Below are 19606 nucleotides of genomic sequence, written 5' to 3'. Positions count from 1 at the left end.
ATATTCACTACCAGTCCCTCCAGTCGTCTATAACAGTACATTGTGTGTCAAATAGTTTGTCAAATAAAAACTAAAATGTTTTTTTTTAGCTAACCGTCTCTCTCTCTCTCTCTCTCTCTCTCTCTCTCTCTCTCTCTCTCTCTCTCTCTCTCTCTCTTTTAGATACGCTAAACGATATATATTTTCGTGAAAAAACAATTTATTTATAAATAAATAAATTGTTTGTAAAAACTTGTTGTTTAACACACATATATACAACAGTGTATATAAACGATTTGATTTTACAGAAACCTCTTTTATTTTAATCTGATTTCTCTCTCTCTCTCTCTCTCTCTCTCTCTCTCTCTCTCTCTCTCTCTCTCTCTCTCTCTCTCTCTCATTAAAACACTTAATAATTTTATTTTTAAAAAAATATATGCCATTTCCTCAACTATTATTTTTCTTAAACTTGTTATTTGTAATCAAACTTACGGTACATATACTATATATATATATATATATATATATATGTATTAAACTGATATAATAATAATAATAATAATAATATATATATATATATTCAATATATCTATACTACTATATTTCAGACTAAACATTGATACAATTTTTTTTCATTTGGTTGAAACACATACATCCTATTTAGTTGATTGAAAATTGTCTGAAAAAAAGTTAATGTATAACATATATCAAGTGTCTATATTATCACTTGTATAGTAATGTCAATTAATGTCATTATATTGTATTTTTTTTAGTTGTTTGAGTAAATAAAATAACTAATTATCAGACAATCACACACACATACACACACACATACATACACACACACATACATACACACACACACACATACACACACACACATACATACACACACACACACACACACACACACAATCAATGCCAGTGTCAGCATATAATATTATAATGATATTTTAATATATCCTCAATAGTATTATTTATATTATTTAACAACAACAAAAAATTATTATAATTTTTGTTGTTGTATTGTTGATACACATTATTGACACTAACATATGGTGACATTATATGGCATTGAATTATTTCAATTAATATAAATAAATGTTGTGATTTTAATTAATAAATAAATTTATTTTTTTTTAAAAAAAATTGTTAAATAAAACATAAGGATAAATTTTTATTAAATTATTATTATTATCGAGGAAAATGTTACTAAAAGAAATTTCCCATTTAGAAAAATACGGGGAATTTTCTCTCTCTATCTGTTATTTCAATTCAAGTTTAAGATTTATATACATTTTATTAATTTTTTATTTAATTAATATATATTTTTGTAGTTTTTTTTAAAATAATATTATTATTTTAAATTATATATATATATAAAAATACAGGTACATAAATTATTATTACGATATTAATATTTATAAAAAATATAATTATAACGTTTAAAAAGCTGTTTCAACATTTTAATAATTTTTTTCTATTGCTTTTTATTATTATTTAATTAATAAATAATATATAAATAAAAAAAAACTTTCAGTAATTGACGTATTAATTAATTATAGTTACAAAATATATTCAAACGCACACAAAAAAATATATTTATAATATATAACTACAGTAACATTGATAAATAATAATAATAATTATTATTATTATTATTATTATTAACAAACAAAAAAAATAGATAAATATTGATTATGATATAATTGAATCAAAAAAAAATTATCAATTATCACATAAATATGATAATAATAATGAAACCGAAAATTAGATATTTATTATTATTATCAATCTTATAGACTATCTATTGGTTTTAATCCAAACAAATTGAGACAATTGGCCAATAATTTGTACAACAATTGGCAAAAATAAACTCTTGTGGCAATCAATGTCAGCAAATGCTGTGACGGTTCGGTCAAAACTTTTACTTTCTTATAGTAGACACTGATATCGTTGACCAACTGTTTTATGAATACAATCAATCGACTGGGCGTCTGATGACTGATTGACGACAGCTCAACAATGTCTAATCGGCCGATAATTGACTTGAATTTTGTGAATCCACGGAAAATCAGTGTCCACTCTAAATCGTCGGTCAGTAGACCAATATCTATGGCTCTGTCCTCCTGACCATTAGTATTAGTATTCGCCACCAAATAATCGGTACGGTATCTCCTAATAATAGCCATCAATCGGGCGCAGTTGTATTGTATGAAAATAGCTTCGTTCAGATAGGGATCAACTCTTGAGATGGGCAACGATGGTCTAGTGGTTAGCAATGATAGTGTTAACGATGTCTTGACTATTAGATCGATATTTTCTAATCAAATAAATAAAAAAGATTAATAATAACTATTATTAGTGAAACATAAATATAATCTTAATTATTATTATTTTAGTACCACTAGTGATATCTGAATCAAAGTTTTGCTCAATTAGTTGATCTCTCAGAGACTGTAGATAATCATCGTATGTCTGGTCCGTATGGACACCGGAAACCGGTACGACTTGAAGATTGACATTCAATATGTCATATAAAATACACATCACCTGAAAGGCTTGTTTCAGTCGATGGCTTAGCGATTCGGCAACAATGATAACGATTGTCATCGGATTTGAATTATCACTTTTCAGATGATATTTGATACTATCGTATAGATTGACAACCATTTCAAACACCAATTTCGATGTCTTCGGAATAACTAATTGATCTGTGAATATCACTTTATGGCCACTAATTGTACACAACTTGCCATCGCTGGCGTTGGCAATCATCTCATCGATCACTTGATCCGGTATTTGTCGATACTTTATCTCAATCAGACAATCAGTGTGCAAAAGTTTAGCCATTATTCGTGACAACTGATCCAATCGTTCATCAAGAAATCTGTTGTCGTTGTCGTCCTCAACAGTGTATAGTTTGACGACACATATCTTCGACACACTGTTGTTGGTGTCGTTGTCGACAATTTTCTCTAGATTTGACAGCAAATCAGTAAACTCGTCGACCAGTCGTACGGCTCCAGTCTTTCGGCAAACATTAAATTGAATACGTTTTGAGCTGTCATTGCAATCAAGGATACGATAGTTGTTGACCGCAAATGTCCATAACTGTCGGCTACTACTATCGACAACTAATTGATCGCAAATTCGGATCAAATGCGGAAACAATAGGTCGACAGCTTTCGGCAAATACAGCGAAAAGTCTCCTTTGGTTTTGGCGCCGCTTTCTTGACTAATACGCGACTTAAAACAACAATTATTAATCAGATGACGACTATTATCACTACCACTACAACAACCGGCTGGAAGTGTTGACAATGATTGACAACTGTTTTTGTGTCCTAAAATTGCTATCAACCTATCGATAGCCATGTCGTCTAAGTCTGTAAGATCTGTCAAACATTTTCGTAGATATCGATTCAAGTCGTCGACAAATCTATCGACAATCGGCGCCGACATAACTATTTCGGCGGCTTTAGTGGCCATTGATAATGTGTGACCAATAACTCAATCAATTAATTAATCACTAAAACTAAAAAACAGTTTCAAAAAAAATAACAAAATTGTTTACTTTTATAATTACAAGAATCACTTCCAAAATAATTAATTGGAAACAAACAAAAAAAAGTTTTTCAAAATTATTTCTAACATAAAAAACAATAGTTTTTTTTGTTTGGTTTGTTTGTTGTTTAACTTTACACTTAATTTATAGTTAATAATAGTTAATCAATAGTTATCAATAGTTAACACTAATTAACAATAGTTATCAATACACTATAAACACAGACATAAACACATATTAATCGTATGGATCACTGTTTACTAAATTGCTGGTCAAGTCCATCATTGGCGCCCTCGCGATTGCGGGCCACTTCAATGGCCAGAAATTGGACACGCGGTACAACAATCGTATTGGCTTCGCTGTAGTCGCTGCGGGCGTCCAAACGCATTAGTGTAGCGTAATTAAAGTCGTCGACTACCGATTCCAGGCCATTACAGTACTGGCGCCACTTGGCCTTAGCTATCGGTCGGGAGAAAACAATTAGTGGTCACACATATATACAATGATGGCCACCACCGCCACCAACAACAACAAACCTTCGTCACACTTGAGCCTGTCTTCGGTCAGCTGTTTGACATCCAAATCGGGAAACTGTTGGCGAAAATCTGAATAAATCTGGTCGTCCTGCGGCGTCAGTCTCAGTGTCCGGGCTGTCGGTACGGATGTTATCAATTTGAAATAGACTTCCATATGCTGTACGGCTTTCGTCAGCCACAGGCCTTCGATGGTCGGATCGTTGACAAACTCGTCGGCCGGTCGGTTCAGTACATCGGTAACCGATTGGGGCGGCGGCGACGGCTGTGGCGGTAAACTTGTATTATTGTTGTCCACTGAGTTGGCCGGAGTAGTCGGCTGATCGCCAGAGCTCATGGCCAATATATACTTGAACCCGATATATGTCCACAGTGTCCACTAATTAAACAAACAGCGATTTTTGGCCACAATTTTACCGATAATTATTATTGTTAGTAAACTAACAAAAACCACGTGTTTTACTATTAGTTTATTAATAATAATAATAATAATGTTTAGTATTGTGTGTAATATAAAACAATAAACATGTGTTTGCAGTAATAATGTGTTAGTTATTATTATTATTATTTCAATATCCAATAAAAACGGCTCAACTGTATGACAATATAGGCGCTATAGTTAAGCCCTTTTTTCTGATTTGATTGTATTTATGATTTACAGTATTTTTTTTTTAAATAAAAAAATTCAGGTTTTTTTTTTAGGGTACAGTAGTTTTTATGTATTACCGGTAATACTGTACTAATAATGACAACCCTTTTTTATACAGTATATACTACTGTATATAGTTGTTTGTTTGATATACCGGTTAATTTATAATTTATATGTAGATATTATTATTATGTAATGGTATTTTAACCCAAATAGTTTATACTGTATATACAGTATATATGCCATATTTGTAGGTATCGTATACAGTATAGTTACATCACATAGTAGAAAAAATTTCAATTAAATTATTTTTTAATATTTATAATAATTTTTAAAAAAATATATATATATATATATATTCAATAATTATATTAAATTTAATATATATATATTGGCTGCACTTTGATATTTGGGCCGCGCCGGAGGCGGGGATGGGTGGTATAGGTAGATAGTACTTGATGTCTAGTATATATATGTAAAATATAGGATATCGCAAACTAAAGGTTAAAAAGTTATTAACTTTTAAAATTAAAAAAAAAATATTTTTTTTGCAAAACTAATTATTTTTTGAACCTAATAACCTAACCTAACCTAACCTAACTTAACCTACCCTAGCCTAATCTAACATAACCTAACCTAACCTAACCTAACCTAACCTAACCTAACCTAACCTAACCTAACCTAACCTAACCTAACCTAACCTAACCTAACCTAACCTAACCTAACCTAACCTACCCTAATCTAAACTAACCTAACCTAAACTAAACTAAACAACTAAACTAAACTATAAACAAAACGAACAATTTAATATAAAGTAACCTAACAAAAATTTTTTTATTTAATAACTCAAATTACAATTTTTTCTATACGCTCTACGACCTACGTATAAGTCAACTACTCTAATCACTAGCCTACTGAGGCTCTACAAAGAAAATATACTAAATTACTGTTATTTATATTTACTATATATTGAATTTTTTAATTAAAATGTTCATAACTCCTTAACCTTTTGTTTGCGATATCCTATATTTTATATATGTATAGTAGACCTCAAGCACTATCTACCTATAGCCCCCACCCGCGCCTTCGGCGCGGCCCAAATATCAAAGTCCTGCCAAATGTTTTTTTTATTTCTACTTGAATTATAAATTTAAATATATTATTTATTTATTTTTTGTTGATATTATTGATTATTATTTTTGTTATCTAATTAAATATTTAATTAAAAAATAAATGTCTGTTAAATAATGTTTTTTTTTATAAAATAATTTTTCAATATTTTCAATAGAAATTTTTTAATAATATGGAAATGATAAATATTGAATTACATTATATATATATATATATAACAACCTATATATATATTATTTTGTATAATAAACTTATACAGAATATTTTGTATTTGAGAAAATCAAGTTTTTTTTTTAAAAAAAAAACTTATAAACGGGATAATTAAGGGTTTAAAAATATAAATAAAATAAAAATAGTTGCAATCATTAATAATTTTTTTTGGTCATTAGTAAAAACTAGTATTTTTTTTAAAAATAAATAAATAATAATTACATAAAATAAATTATCATAACTTATTAGTTATGATAAACTTATTACTACTGTATATATATATATACTGTACTATTAATATATTAAAATTTTTAAAGATAAAATATATATATATACACATATATATATATATATATATTCAAGCAAATAATAATGATGATAATGATGATGATAATTTATATCCTTGAACATGACTTACATTTGTGTGTGTGTGTTTAGAAACTATAACATTTTTAACATTTTTTTAATTACCCCCCCCCACCCCACCCTAAATAAAATGGGATTAAGTTATATATAATAGTTATAATATAGCTATTTAAATAGATCATCAATTTTTTTAAAAAATAAAATTTATCTCTTTTGATAACTGCTAATAAAAATTGCAAACAACTCAAATATATATATATATATACAGTATATATATATAAATTATAATTTAATATTATCACTAGTGTTCAAGTGTTAAGTTATTTTTGTTTGTGTGTTATTGTTAAAAAAATAACAAATAAATAAATAAACAAATAAAATTAAATAAATAATTATATGCTATTTTACAATCAAGTGTTTGTTAATTTTTGTTGTTTATGTATTATATATACTGTATTTTTGTATATCATTTTTGTGTAGAATATATATAAATATTTATTTTTTTAAATATATAAAAAAAACTTGTAATACTATTTACACGCATTCATAGGCAATAAGTAATCCTTAAGAGGAGAGAGAGAGAGAGAGATAACAAATCAAACACATTAAGTAATAATAATAATAATACATATATCGGAAAAACACGTTTTTCACTTCTGACATCAGGTAATAGTAATAATAATAATAATATATGTAAAATATATATACAGTTATTAGTATTTTTTGAGTATTAAGAAATAAAAAAAAAAGTCAGTAAATTAGGTAATACAAGGCTATTCACCTTTCAGTGCTATCTCTTCAAGTGTTTGTATATATAAACACATTGAAAATTATATTATATATATATTATATGGTGGAAGAAGACCATTAAGAAAATTAAAGCTAACTGTTCTCTCTCTCTCTCTCTCTCTCTCTCTCTCTCTCTCTCTCTCTCTCTCTCTCTCTCTCTCTCTCTCTCTCTCTTTATTTCTCGCTCCGGGAGACTGAGAGCGTCAGTAACTCGAAAACACTATCAAACAGAGAGAGAGAGAGAGAGAGAGAGAGAGAGAGAGAGAGAGAGAGAGAGAGAATAAAATATATACACATTTAAAAAATGATTGTATGACTACACACACACACACACACACACACACACACACACACACACATAGTATTAATTAAAGTAATGTATTGAATGAATTTTTGAATATATATATATAAAAAAACTAAATATTTTTAATCATAACGTTATGTTTTCTGTGTCTTATATCTGTATAATACCAGTCAAATAGTACTGACATATTTGTAAACTTTTTTTTAAAAACTTTTTTTTTAAAACAAAAATTTTTTAAATCAGAAAAAAAACTAAACCAAAAAAACTACTGCCAACTAATAAAAACCAAACCAAACCAACACATATACATATAGACAACCGATGAGTGGTTTTGAACTTGTGCTGAAGTATTTTTTTTTTTAAAGTGATGACCCAATTGTTTTTATGATATCTTGTGTGAGTATTGGGACAGTTGTTTGTGTGTATGTATGTGTTTTGGTAGATGTGCGCAAATTGATGCCAACGAGACATGCAATCGACACCATCATCGCTGATGAGATATCTGCTACGGATAGGCAGCCATAGATGGCTGACCGCCACCAACGCCACGGCTACTAACACAACATTAACAACTACTAGTACTACAGTTACCGCAAATGGATTGCCAATTACTGGTGTACGCCAACAGTCGACTAGTGTGCCGTCCAATATCAGTGCCGCCGTTGTCGAGGCCAATGAGCCAATAGCTAGTGGGGGCAGTGGTGCCGATTGGGATCGTGCGATAGCCAATGCCGAACAATTGGTCGGCCATCAGACTGTTAACTATAGTCTCCGGAGTCTACTAAGCGATGAGGTATACAATGTGGCACTTCATCTGAACAAATTGGTCGGTACTAACCATCCACTACTCGAGACAGCAAAGTAAGCAACAAATATATTATCTAAATATAAAATTTATATATAACTTATATAATATGGGTGTATATGTTTTATTATTATTATTGAATGGTGTTCCTCATACACACCACAACTACCGGTCCCAACCATCTCATCCATCCATCCAACCATTCATTTAGCTTTTTTCATGTGATATGACTTCTTTCTATTATAATAATAATAATAATAACAAAACTTTGTATTTTTTTTGTTATTATTATTATAATTATTTTTGATTATATTATTCTCTGTATACCTGTTTTATAGAAAAAAATCTTTTATATAACTTATATATATATATATAGTAATTATTTTTATTATAAATTATTTTTTTATTTTATATATATTCTTATTATATAAACAACAAACAAAAAAATATTTACTAATTTATTCAAATATTTTAATTGTATTGTATATTAAAAAAAAAAAATTTAGATTACATTATCGATAATAATATTTAATAAGTTTTTCAAAATAGTTTTTTTTAAATCTAAAATTATTATTACAATACATATACACAAAAAATTAATAATAATCAATTAAATTAATTATTTTTTTATTTATCTATTTATTAGGCGCCTGACATATACTGGCCATAAGCACATCCAAACTCGCGGACTCATTGTCCTATTGATGTCCAAAGCAGCCGGACATCCGCTAACATCTATCGACTACATCGACGCCCAACAATTGGCCGGCATATCAGGTCGGCAGCGATCGCTAGCCGAGATGACCGAAATGATCTATTCGGCTCATCTGATTCATCGGGGTATACTTAATCTGCAGCCATCATCACTACTACTATCGCAACCGCAATCGCAACCAACGAAAACCAAAGACCTACACTTTGGCAACAAAATGTCGGTCCTGTCGGGCGACTTCCTGTTGGCCAGTGTCTGGAAAGGCCTGGGCGAACTTCGGGATACCAAAGTGGTCGAACTGATGGCCACCGCAATCGGCGACTTTATGGAAGGACAGTTTGTCATCGAAACGCAGTCGCAGTTTCCGACGGCCCAGTGTGGCCGCGATTTTTGGGAAGAACGAAACTTTTTGCGTATCGGCAGCCTTCAGGCCAACAGCTGCCAATCGGCTGTACAACTGGCCGGCCATTCAGACAGTCTACAGCTACGGGCCTACAATCTGGGCCGAAATATAGCACTGGGATGGCAGGCATTCAACGAATTGCAGCCCTATATTGATTCAAGTGTACAACAAGTGAACAACAGTACAATGGATTTGATATCAGCGCCGGTATGTCTTCATATTGAAAACAATGGCCAATCGCTCGATGAAATAGTTCAAAATGGATCCGATAATCAATCTGATTACGATTATAATAAGCTACATGTGCTGATCAGGAATGGGCCGGCAATCGATAAGACCCGGCAATTGATACGTGAATATACCGATCGGGCACTGGAATCGTTGGAGGGCTTTCCCAAATGCGATGCCACTCAAGCCCTGTCCAACATTGTGTTTGCCATAAGAGACCAATAGTTAAAATGATAATAATTATTATTATAATATTAATAATAATATATTCATTGTGTGTTTGTGTAAAATCATTATTATTATTATTATCATTATTATTATTTTTTGAATAATATATAATTTTTTATATAAAATAATTAATTTTTTTTTAAAAAAAGACAAAATATCATTTAATATTATAGTAATTAATATATTTTATATGTAAACTAATTACAAGTGCAATGAATGAAAAAACATAACTATTTTATACAATTATATAATTTTTTTTTGTTTTTACCGGAAAATTATTGAACCAAAAATAATATAATAATTTTTTTGTTGTTGATTGATATGTTAACAGAAGCGCATCAAAACTTTAATAAAAAAAAACAATTTATTATATAATATATATAATATAAATAATAAAACTTATTTTTATAATAAATATAAACATTGATATAATTTAATATATAATAAACTCAATTATATATATATATATATATTATAAGAATTTATTTTTTTAAATACTTAAAATATGATTTTTTTTAATTGTTTCATAATTTTTTATTTGTATATTATTATCAATTAATAAATATATATATAATTATATTTGGTTTTACAAATAAACTGAATAATAAAATAAAATTTTAAAAAATAAATACTACTAATAATTAATAATAATTAATACTATATATATATATATATATATATAAATAATCTATCTAGGTAAATCTGTTTATTATACCAATTAATGTAGATTATCATCTATAGTATATTATATGTGTTATAAAAACTATACTATAATTTAATACATTAATTAATCCATTAATTAAAATTAAATTATAGTATGGTTTTCTATAACAATTAATTAATTAATTATATATATATATATATATATATATATATATTATTACAGGCAATATGTTATTAAACAATTTTACTCTATTGAATACATAAATTTTTAATTACCAAMAAAAACTCCGTAATTATCGGTAATTAATTAATTCATTTCATTTATCATTTCATCTATTTTTTCACTCATCGATGGATAGTCAACAACAACACCAACAAATGGACAGTCGTTTACCCAGTCGATACGTCTATTTTTTTTTTTTTTTTTTAAACTAATAGTGAATGAAGTGTTTTGTTTTATTTGTTTTTTTTATTTCAAGAAAAATTATTGTCTAAATGTTTTTTTATTTCTAATTGAATTAAAAATTTTAATATTTTTTGTTAGTATTATATTGTTATTATGTTTATCATGTAATTAAATATTTAATTTAATTTAATTAAAAAAACATGTCTGTTAAAATAATATTTTTTTATATAAAAAATAATTTTTCAATATTTTCAATAGAATTTTTTTTTAATAACATGGAAATGTAAAAATATTGAATTACCTTTTATTTATTTATTTTTAATATATATATATTATTTTGTATAATAAACTTTTACAGAATATTTTGTATTTCATAAAATCAAAATTTCAAAAAAAACTTATGAGACATGCAATCGACACCATCATCGCTGATGAGAGATCTGCTACGGATAGGCAGCCATAGATGGCTGACCACCGCCACGGCTACTAACACAACATTAACAACTATTAGTACTACAGTTACCGCTAATGGATTGCCAATTACTGGTGTACGCCAACAGTCGACTAGTGTGCCGTCCAATATCAGTGCCGCCGCCGCTGTTGAGGCCAGTGAGCCAATAGCTAGTGGCGGTAGTGGTGCCAATTGGGATTGTGCGATAGCCAATGCCGAACAATTGGTCGGCCATCAGACTGTTAACTATAGTCTCCGGAGTCTACTAAGCGATGAGGTCTACAATGTGGCACTTCATCTGAACAAATTGGTCGGTACTAACCATCCACTACTCGAGACAGCAAAGTAAGCAACAAATATGTTATCTAAATATAAAATTTATATATAATTATATAAAAAAAATATTTACTAATGATATTATAATTTATTCAAATATTCTAATTGTATTATATATTTAAAAAATTTAGATTACATTAACGATAATAATATTTAATAAGTTTTTCAAAATAGTTTTTTAAAAATCTAAAATTATTGTTACAATACATACCACACAAAAAAAATAATAATCAATTAAGTTAATTAGTATCATTATTATTTTTTAATATTATAAATCTATTTATTTATTAGACGCCTGACATATACTGGCCATAACCAGATCCAAACTCGCGGACTCATTGTCTTATTGATGTCCAGAGCGGCCGGACATCCGCTAACATCTATCGACTACATCGACGCCCAACAATTGGCCGGCATATCTGGCCGTCAGCGATCGCTGGCCGAGGTGACCGAAATGATCTATTCGGCTCAACTCATCCATCGGGGTATACTTAATCTGCAGCCATCATCACTACTACTACCGCAATCGCAACCAACGAAAACCAAAGACCTACACTTTGGCAACAAAATGTCGGTCCTGTCGGGCGACTTCCTGTTGGCCAGTGTCTGGAAAGGCCTGGGCGAACTTCGGGATACCAAAGTGGTCGAACTGATGGCCACCGCAATCGGCGACTTTATGGAAGGACAGTTTGTCATCGAAACACAATCGCAGTTTCCGACGGCCCAGTGTGGCCGCGATTTTTGGGAAGAACRAAACTTTTTGCGTATCGGCAGCCTTCAGGCCAACAGCTGCCAATCGGCTGTACAGCTGGCCGGCCATTCGGACAGTCWACAGCTACAGGCCTACAATCTGGGCCGAAATATAGCACTGGGATGGCAGGCATTCAACGAATTGCAGCCCTATATTGATTCAAGTGTACAACAAGTGAACAACAATACAATGGATTTGATATCAGCGCCGGTATGTCTTCATATTGAAAACAATGGCCAATCGCTCGATGAAATAGTTCAAAATGGATCCGATAATCAACAACAACAATCCGATTACGACTATAATAAGCTACATGTGCTGATCAGGAATGGGCCGGCAATCGRTAAAACYCGACAATTGATACGTGAATATACCGATCGGGCACTGGAATCGTTGGAGGGCTTTCCCAAATGCGATGCCACTCAAGCCCTGTCCAACATTGTGTTTGCCATAAGAGACCAATAGTTAAAATATATTCATTGTGTGTTTGTGTAAAATCATTATTATACATATATATATATATATAATTAAAATCTATCTAGGTAAATCTGATTTTTTATAAGCATTAATTAATATGAAAATTAATATTTTGAAAAAAAACTATTTTATTCAAATGTTTTTCAACAAAAAAATAAATAAATTTAATGGACACTATATATATAACATAATTATATATTTATTTATTTWAAAAAAATWAAAACTACTAATAATTACTAATAATTACTGCAATCTATAACAATTATATATATAATTAAAATCTATCTAGGTAAATCTGATTTTTATACCAATAAATTAATATTAAAATTAATATTTTGAAAAAAAAAAATATTTTATTCAAATGTTTTTCAACAAAAAAAATAAATAAATTTACTGGACACTATATATAACATAATTATATATATATATATATATATATATATATATAATAAAAATAATTATTTGAAAATTGAAAAAATARWTTWAWTTTAGTTATTATTAATTTATTATACAAACTAATAGATGGAAACGTTATAACTGTTATTCAAAAAAAAATTATTATTATTATATGGTTGTCATAACAACAACAAACAAACAAACATTGTTTATGTATTTAAAAAACATTTTTATTAATAAATTATTTAATAAATTATGTGTTAATTAAAAAAAAACTTTTCGGTAAATATTGACCGCCAAAATCGCCCGCGACTATTGAGACCATATGGACCATCATCATCATCATCACCAACAACAACAATATGGCCGCGAATCAGACGCCCGATTGCGCCAATTTGCCGACCAACTGGACTACGTGTGTCCGGCGGTCGGTCTAAACTATTTGCGTTCGCCGCTTGTCCGCTACCGATACCCGGCGGCCACACCAGCTATTGTCAATCGTATTGGTGGCCAACTGTTGGCCAATCAGCGATTCTATACGCAAGTGTGTCATCTGATGAACAAAATGAATCTGCCGGTGCCTTTCGATGACGATGATGGCCATCAACCCGATAGACCCGAAGACACTAATATGACGACCACTGCTGAGACTGTCGTTACCGCCGCCGGCCACCGAAGTCCGTCGGTGTGTTCGTCCGAATCGGAACTGGAAATGACCGACACTGAAGCGGCTGRTGTGCTGAAACCGCCGCCACCGCCGCCGCCAATACGATTGGCTAAGAGACCAACTAAACGATTGAAGACAGGATTTGTCGGCGAAAAGGCTGACCAACTGACCGATGAGTTTGTTGTTGCAGTCGACAAATGCAAGCCATCGACATCGTCGTCGTCCTCGTCGACAACGGCCGCTAAAGTGGCCGCGCAATCGCCGATAGATGTGTTTGAAAACTTGTTGACCGAAAAAAACTTAAACAAACAGAAACCCAATATTGCCGTCAAAATACAAACGAAAAATTTTAATTAAAGATAAAAAAAAAGTATTAATTAATTGATTGATTGATTTTTTGATTAATTATATTTATAAATATAAAATAAAATCTATTGGATTATAATCTATATATAAATTTAATATAAATTTTATTAATTATTTATAATATATGACTATTTATTCAATGATAGATCAATAGTTGTGGTAAATATATATATATATATATAGTATATTTGAGATTTTTACTGTATATTATCATCTATAGTATATTATATATATGTTATAGAAAAAACCACACTATAATTTAATCCATTAATTAATCCATTAATTAATCCATTAATTAAGATTAAATTATAGTATGGTTTTCTATAACAATTAATTAATTAATTAATTATATATATACGGGTATAATAGTACCGGTAATTATTACAGGCAATATGTTATTAAACAATTTTACTCTATTGAATACATAAATTTTTAATTACCAAAAAAAACTCCGTAATTATCGGTAATTAATTAATTCATTTCATTTATTTATTTATCATTTATTTTTCCACTCATCGATGGATAGTCAACAACAAATGGACAGTCGTTTAGTGGATTGTGAAGTGATTTGTTTAGTGAATTATTTTTTATTTTTTTAAAATAATTTTATTGAAAATTATTTTTATTCAACAAAAAAAATCAACGATCGATAACTACTTGAAGAAATGTAAGTCAAAATTATATTTATTTTAGTTATTTTTATTTAACATTTATTTAGTTGTGTTGATTATAATGTGAATTGTTTATTTAAATTGTAAAATTTAAATAATTTTTTTGTTTCTCAATTTTATTTTATTTTTCGCCACCAATTTTTGTCAATTTTTTTTTTGGTTTAAAATTCAATTTTCAAATTGTCTCAATTTATTTTATATTATTATAAGATGCATGCATTATATATATAATGTTTAGTTAGATATAAATTAAAGTGTCTATTATATAATGATAGTAAAACTTTTTTTATTTTTTTGTGTATTTTATTTTTGATTTTTGTTTGTTTTAAAAATTATTGATTTTGTTTTGCGCATATAATTTTTATTAGACAATAATTATTGTTGATTTATTGTGTAGACTAAATATAATATTGTTTTTTAATGTGTTTTTAATTAACACATACTGTATATATAAATTATTATTATTATCATCTAAAAGCTTAGTTCAAAGTTATTTATTTAAGTGACATATAAACAGTGGTAATGGTATTGTTGTTGTTGTTGTTGTTGTTGGTTGTGGTTGTCGATGATGTTATTGTTGTCAAAGTTGTCACAAATAATTGGATCCTAACGGTGCCCGAGCTATGTTCACGCTATGATAAGCATAGTTATATACAGTACTACTCTAGTAATGTGTATGTACTGTATGTGTGTATATGTATGTGTCTGTATGTGTGTGTGTGTGTGTGTGTGTGTGTGTGTGTGTGTGTGTGTGTGTGTGTGTGTGTGTGTGTGTGTGTGTGTGTGTGTGTGTGTGTGTGTGTGTGTGTGTGTGTGTGTGTGTTATGTGTGTTATATGAAATAATAATCATAAGAAACATATTTTTATTATCAAACAAATTCAATTAGTTTTTATATAAGTAATAATATAACACACTTTTATATACCAGTATATACTATATAATAGATATAAATATTTATTTATTATTGTATTTTTTTCGCTACATTTATCAAAAAAAAGTAATATTACTTTTTTTTATCATCTTATATATAAAGTTATATATATATATATATAAATTATTTCTTATTTGATGTCATTATTACCTACATATCTATACATTCAACCTAAAAATTTCAAGTGCTAGCTTTTCACACACACACACACACACACACACACACATACACTCAAACACACACACTTGAGACTACTTTCCCTTTAATATTATTAGGTGTGTGTGTGTGTATGTGTTATGTAACTAATGATTGAGTGTTAAGGTAAAGGAAAAATTTATTATATATTTTTAGTTAAAACTTATTAAATGCCTAAAAGATATTTATGAAAGGTTAGATAAATTAATCATCAGTTATAATCATCAGTTATTTTATCTACAGTATGTTTATAGATAGATAGATAGATAGATAGATGGCTGAATGGATAGATAGATAGAGAGAGGAAAGGTAGATATTTTTTTTTGTTTTATAAATAATTATTTGCCACTTATTTATTTTTCATAATAATAATAATAATACTACTACTGTTAATATACAGAATTTTTTTCATTTAAAAGTTTAACATTAATTCATTTCATTCATGCATTGAAATTGTAAAATCAAAAAAAAAATTATAAATATATTACAGTATGAGGTCTATGAGCTGTATTGTGATTGTATAGTATTATTATTACTTATATATTAAATGTGTGTAAGTAATAGACAGTGGGGTGTAATGTGCTTATTATGTATTATTATTTTTTTTATGGTATACCGGATTTTGGTAGATATATCTCTCACACACACACTCACTCACTTACACACACACACACACACACACTACTCACCCATAGGTGCGGCCCATACACTGATTTTTTTGTTGGTTGTGTTGTTAAGTTGATGAGAGGCGCAGCCCTTTTTTGTACGGCTATATGAGGTTCCGGGTTTGGGCTACTAAATCATTGCTAATATTATTATTATATATATAGTCTATATATACTGTATATATGTGTGTGTGTGTGTACTCCGTGTGTGCGACCTATGATCCCATACCATATGCCAGTGTTAGGAGTAGTAGTAGTAGTAGTACTAGTAGTAGGAGTAGCGCACAAACACACACACATATATACAGGCAGATGACTCCGGTGAGAGAAGCCGGAGATGGGTTTATATRTATATATATATACTGTATATATATACTATTTGATAGATATCTACTAGATTACTACCTACTTGTGCTCACCGCTATTATGGAGATGTCAATTATCTATCTATCTATATATTCAGTACAGTATATATTTAGTGGAAAGGCATTTAATGAATGTCTGGGTCTACTGTATTATCTATGATATTAAAAAAATATCAAATTTGTCTAAATATACTGAACATTACACAACATATGTGTGTGTGTATGCATTGATATAATAAATTTTATATATATATATATATTTTTTTGAATGTATAGTTTTTAATGGTGTGTTTTGTGGATAACATTGAAAATATATTWAACAACACAACAAAAATGAAACCCTATAAATGTTTTCTATATATAAGTTTTATAACTTATATGTTTGTCTATAATATATATATGATATATATTTAATTTTAATATATAATATTATATAGTTTATATAAATTTATAAATTACATTAAAATTAAATTAGAAAATTTGAAATTAAAATTTTATTTAATAGTAATAAAATATATATAATAATACTGTAAATATAGTTAGAATTGTTTTCTCTCTCTCTCTCTCTCTCTCTCTCTCTCTCTCTMTATATATATATATATATATATTATACTATCTATTAGTGTTATTATGTGTTTAATTGATTTATCATTTAATTTGAACAAATAAAATCACTTAAAATTAGTCAACTAAATAAATCAAATATTAGTCAAATATATACAATATATACTGTATATACGGTATATTTGATTTACAAATATTTGATTTTTAATGCATATTTAATGTTAATAGTATTGTATATTTACAGTACATATGCAATATTTTTTTTGTTGCTTTTATCTTATTATATCTTATTATTATTATTATTAACTATAGGTTTTATTGCATAATATATTTAGTATTTCAATACATTAATTGATTAAAGAGAGAGAGAGAGAGAGAGAGAGAGAGAGAGAGAGAGAGAGAGAGAGAGAGAGAGAGAGAGAGAGAGAGAGAGAGAGAGAGAGAGAGAAATCACATATATTTCTAGTGTGTATTTTGAAACACATTTTGTGTTTTATTCATGACTGACAACACATTTGTAAATTATTTATACTTTATATACTGTATGTGTATTTGACAGTTGTTTTTTGAAATATATTTTTTTTATAGATTATTGGAGATAAAATATCGGTATATCTAAAAAAAAAGTTATAAAAATATATACTATTAATATATATATATATAAAAAAATTACTATTACATTGATTTTCATTTGATTTGATTTGATTTTTTTTTGTTGATGACACACATATGTGAATAATTAAAGTGTTTTTTGTTGAAAATTAATATTTAATATTTAATAAACTAAAAAAAAATTTGATAACTATTAGTAGTATAGTATAGTTAAAATAAATATAATGTTAAAATTAATACACTACAATTAATAGAAAATATTTTCAATATGAGTTTTTAAAAAGCAAATAAAAATAAAAAGTGAAAATTATTTTATTTATTATTTTTTGTTAACCAATTATTTTCCAACATTTATAATAATAATAATAATAATATTTTTTTAAATCTTTTTTTTTAAACAATTGAAAAAAATAAAACTATTAAATCTAAAAATATTTTTTTTAAATATTTTGTTTATTATGGTATATATTTTGTGTGTTTGTATAGATCTTAATAATAATTTTGTTTTTATTTTCACAAAAAAAAACTCATATTGAAAATGCTTTTCTAATTGCACTCATTATTATTATATTATTTTTATTATTATTATCACAATTGTTATGATTATTATTATAATAATAATAATTATTATTATTTTTATTATTTTTGGATATGTCTTAGTGAATCGTCGTTGACATCTAATAATAAAGTGATTGCATATATAATTATTATAATAAAAGTTTTATTTTATTTTATTAATATATATATATATTTCTAAGCATTTTATGTTTTATATACTAATAGAAAATTTTATTTATATATATATTTTTTGATGAAATATTATTATTATTATTGCGTGAAATATTTGTTTGCCTTTTCATGAAATAATAATTACTTTATAGATAATAATAATAATAATTATTATTATTATTATTATTATTAATTTAATAGTTTATGCATCGTTTAGGCTAATGTTAAGCAAAATAATTAAATAAAACTATTGTATATTTATATATATATATATATACAGTATATTTATATAAGTATTAATTCAATTTATTTTTTGATAGAAATTATTTTATGCAAATATGATAGAAATATTTTTTTCTCTATTTGTGATATATTATAAAATTTATTTTAACAATAGTTTTGATAATAATAATAATAATAATATTTAATAGATTTTTATGGTTGAAATGTATAA

At 27.7% G+C, this 19606-nt stretch overlaps 5 protein-coding genes across 5 annotated transcripts; 3 read left to right on the top strand and 2 right to left on the bottom strand.

Annotated features, from left to right (window-relative positions):
* Window positions 1–1717: 1717 nt before the first annotated feature.
* LOC128955315 (uncharacterized) lies at window positions 1718–3588 on the bottom strand. The gene is made up of 2 exons (XM_054300976.1): window positions 2385–3588; window positions 1718–2302 (listed from the first exon to the last, which is right to left on the bottom strand). The coding sequence occupies exons 1-2, from the start codon at window positions 3469–3471 to the stop codon at window positions 1776–1778; spliced, it is 1614 nt and encodes a 537-aa protein (XP_054156951.1). The 5' UTR covers window positions 3472–3588; the 3' UTR covers window positions 1718–1775.
* An 86-nt stretch (window positions 3589–3674) lies between these two features.
* On the bottom strand, window positions 3675–4630 carry LOC128954966 (protein PBDC1-like). Its single transcript, XM_054300586.1, has 2 exons — window positions 4084–4630; window positions 3675–4006 (listed from the first exon to the last, which is right to left on the bottom strand). Exons 1-2 carry the CDS (start codon window positions 4415–4417, stop codon window positions 3798–3800), a joined length of 543 nt encoding a protein of 180 aa, XP_054156561.1. The 5' UTR covers window positions 4418–4630; the 3' UTR covers window positions 3675–3797.
* Window positions 4631–7801: 3171 nt separating this feature from the next.
* On the top strand, window positions 7802–9902 carry LOC128955207 (all trans-polyprenyl-diphosphate synthase PDSS2-like). Its single transcript, XM_054300853.1, has 2 exons — window positions 7802–8390; window positions 8981–9902. The coding sequence occupies exons 1-2, from the start codon at window positions 7999–8001 to the stop codon at window positions 9900–9902; spliced, it is 1314 nt and encodes a 437-aa protein (XP_054156828.1). The 5' UTR covers window positions 7802–7998.
* A 1455-nt stretch (window positions 9903–11357) lies between these two features.
* LOC128955206 (all trans-polyprenyl-diphosphate synthase PDSS2-like) lies at window positions 11358–12977 on the top strand. The gene is made up of 2 exons (XM_054300852.1): window positions 11358–11770; window positions 12053–12977. The coding sequence occupies exons 1-2, from the start codon at window positions 11382–11384 to the stop codon at window positions 12975–12977; spliced, it is 1314 nt and encodes a 437-aa protein (XP_054156827.1). The 5' UTR covers window positions 11358–11381.
* A 733-nt stretch (window positions 12978–13710) lies between these two features.
* Window positions 13711–14409, top strand: LOC128955205 (uncharacterized). The gene has a single exon (XM_054300850.1). The coding sequence runs from the start codon at window positions 13711–13713 to the stop codon at window positions 14407–14409; it is 699 nt and encodes a 232-aa protein (XP_054156825.1).
* Window positions 14410–19606: the final 5197 nt, after the last annotated feature.

Source organism: Oppia nitens, unplaced genomic scaffold, assembly GCF_028296485.1.
Source record: "Oppia nitens isolate AA-2021 unplaced genomic scaffold, nextdenovo-longstitch-racon4-pilon3 scaffold2_pilon_pilon_pilon, whole genome shotgun sequence".
NCBI classification, from domain to species: domain Eukaryota; kingdom Metazoa; phylum Arthropoda; class Arachnida; order Sarcoptiformes; family Oppiidae; genus Oppia; species Oppia nitens.
The sequence above is the reverse complement of the archived record's forward strand: the minus strand, read 5'-3'. Positions and strand labels throughout refer to the sequence as shown.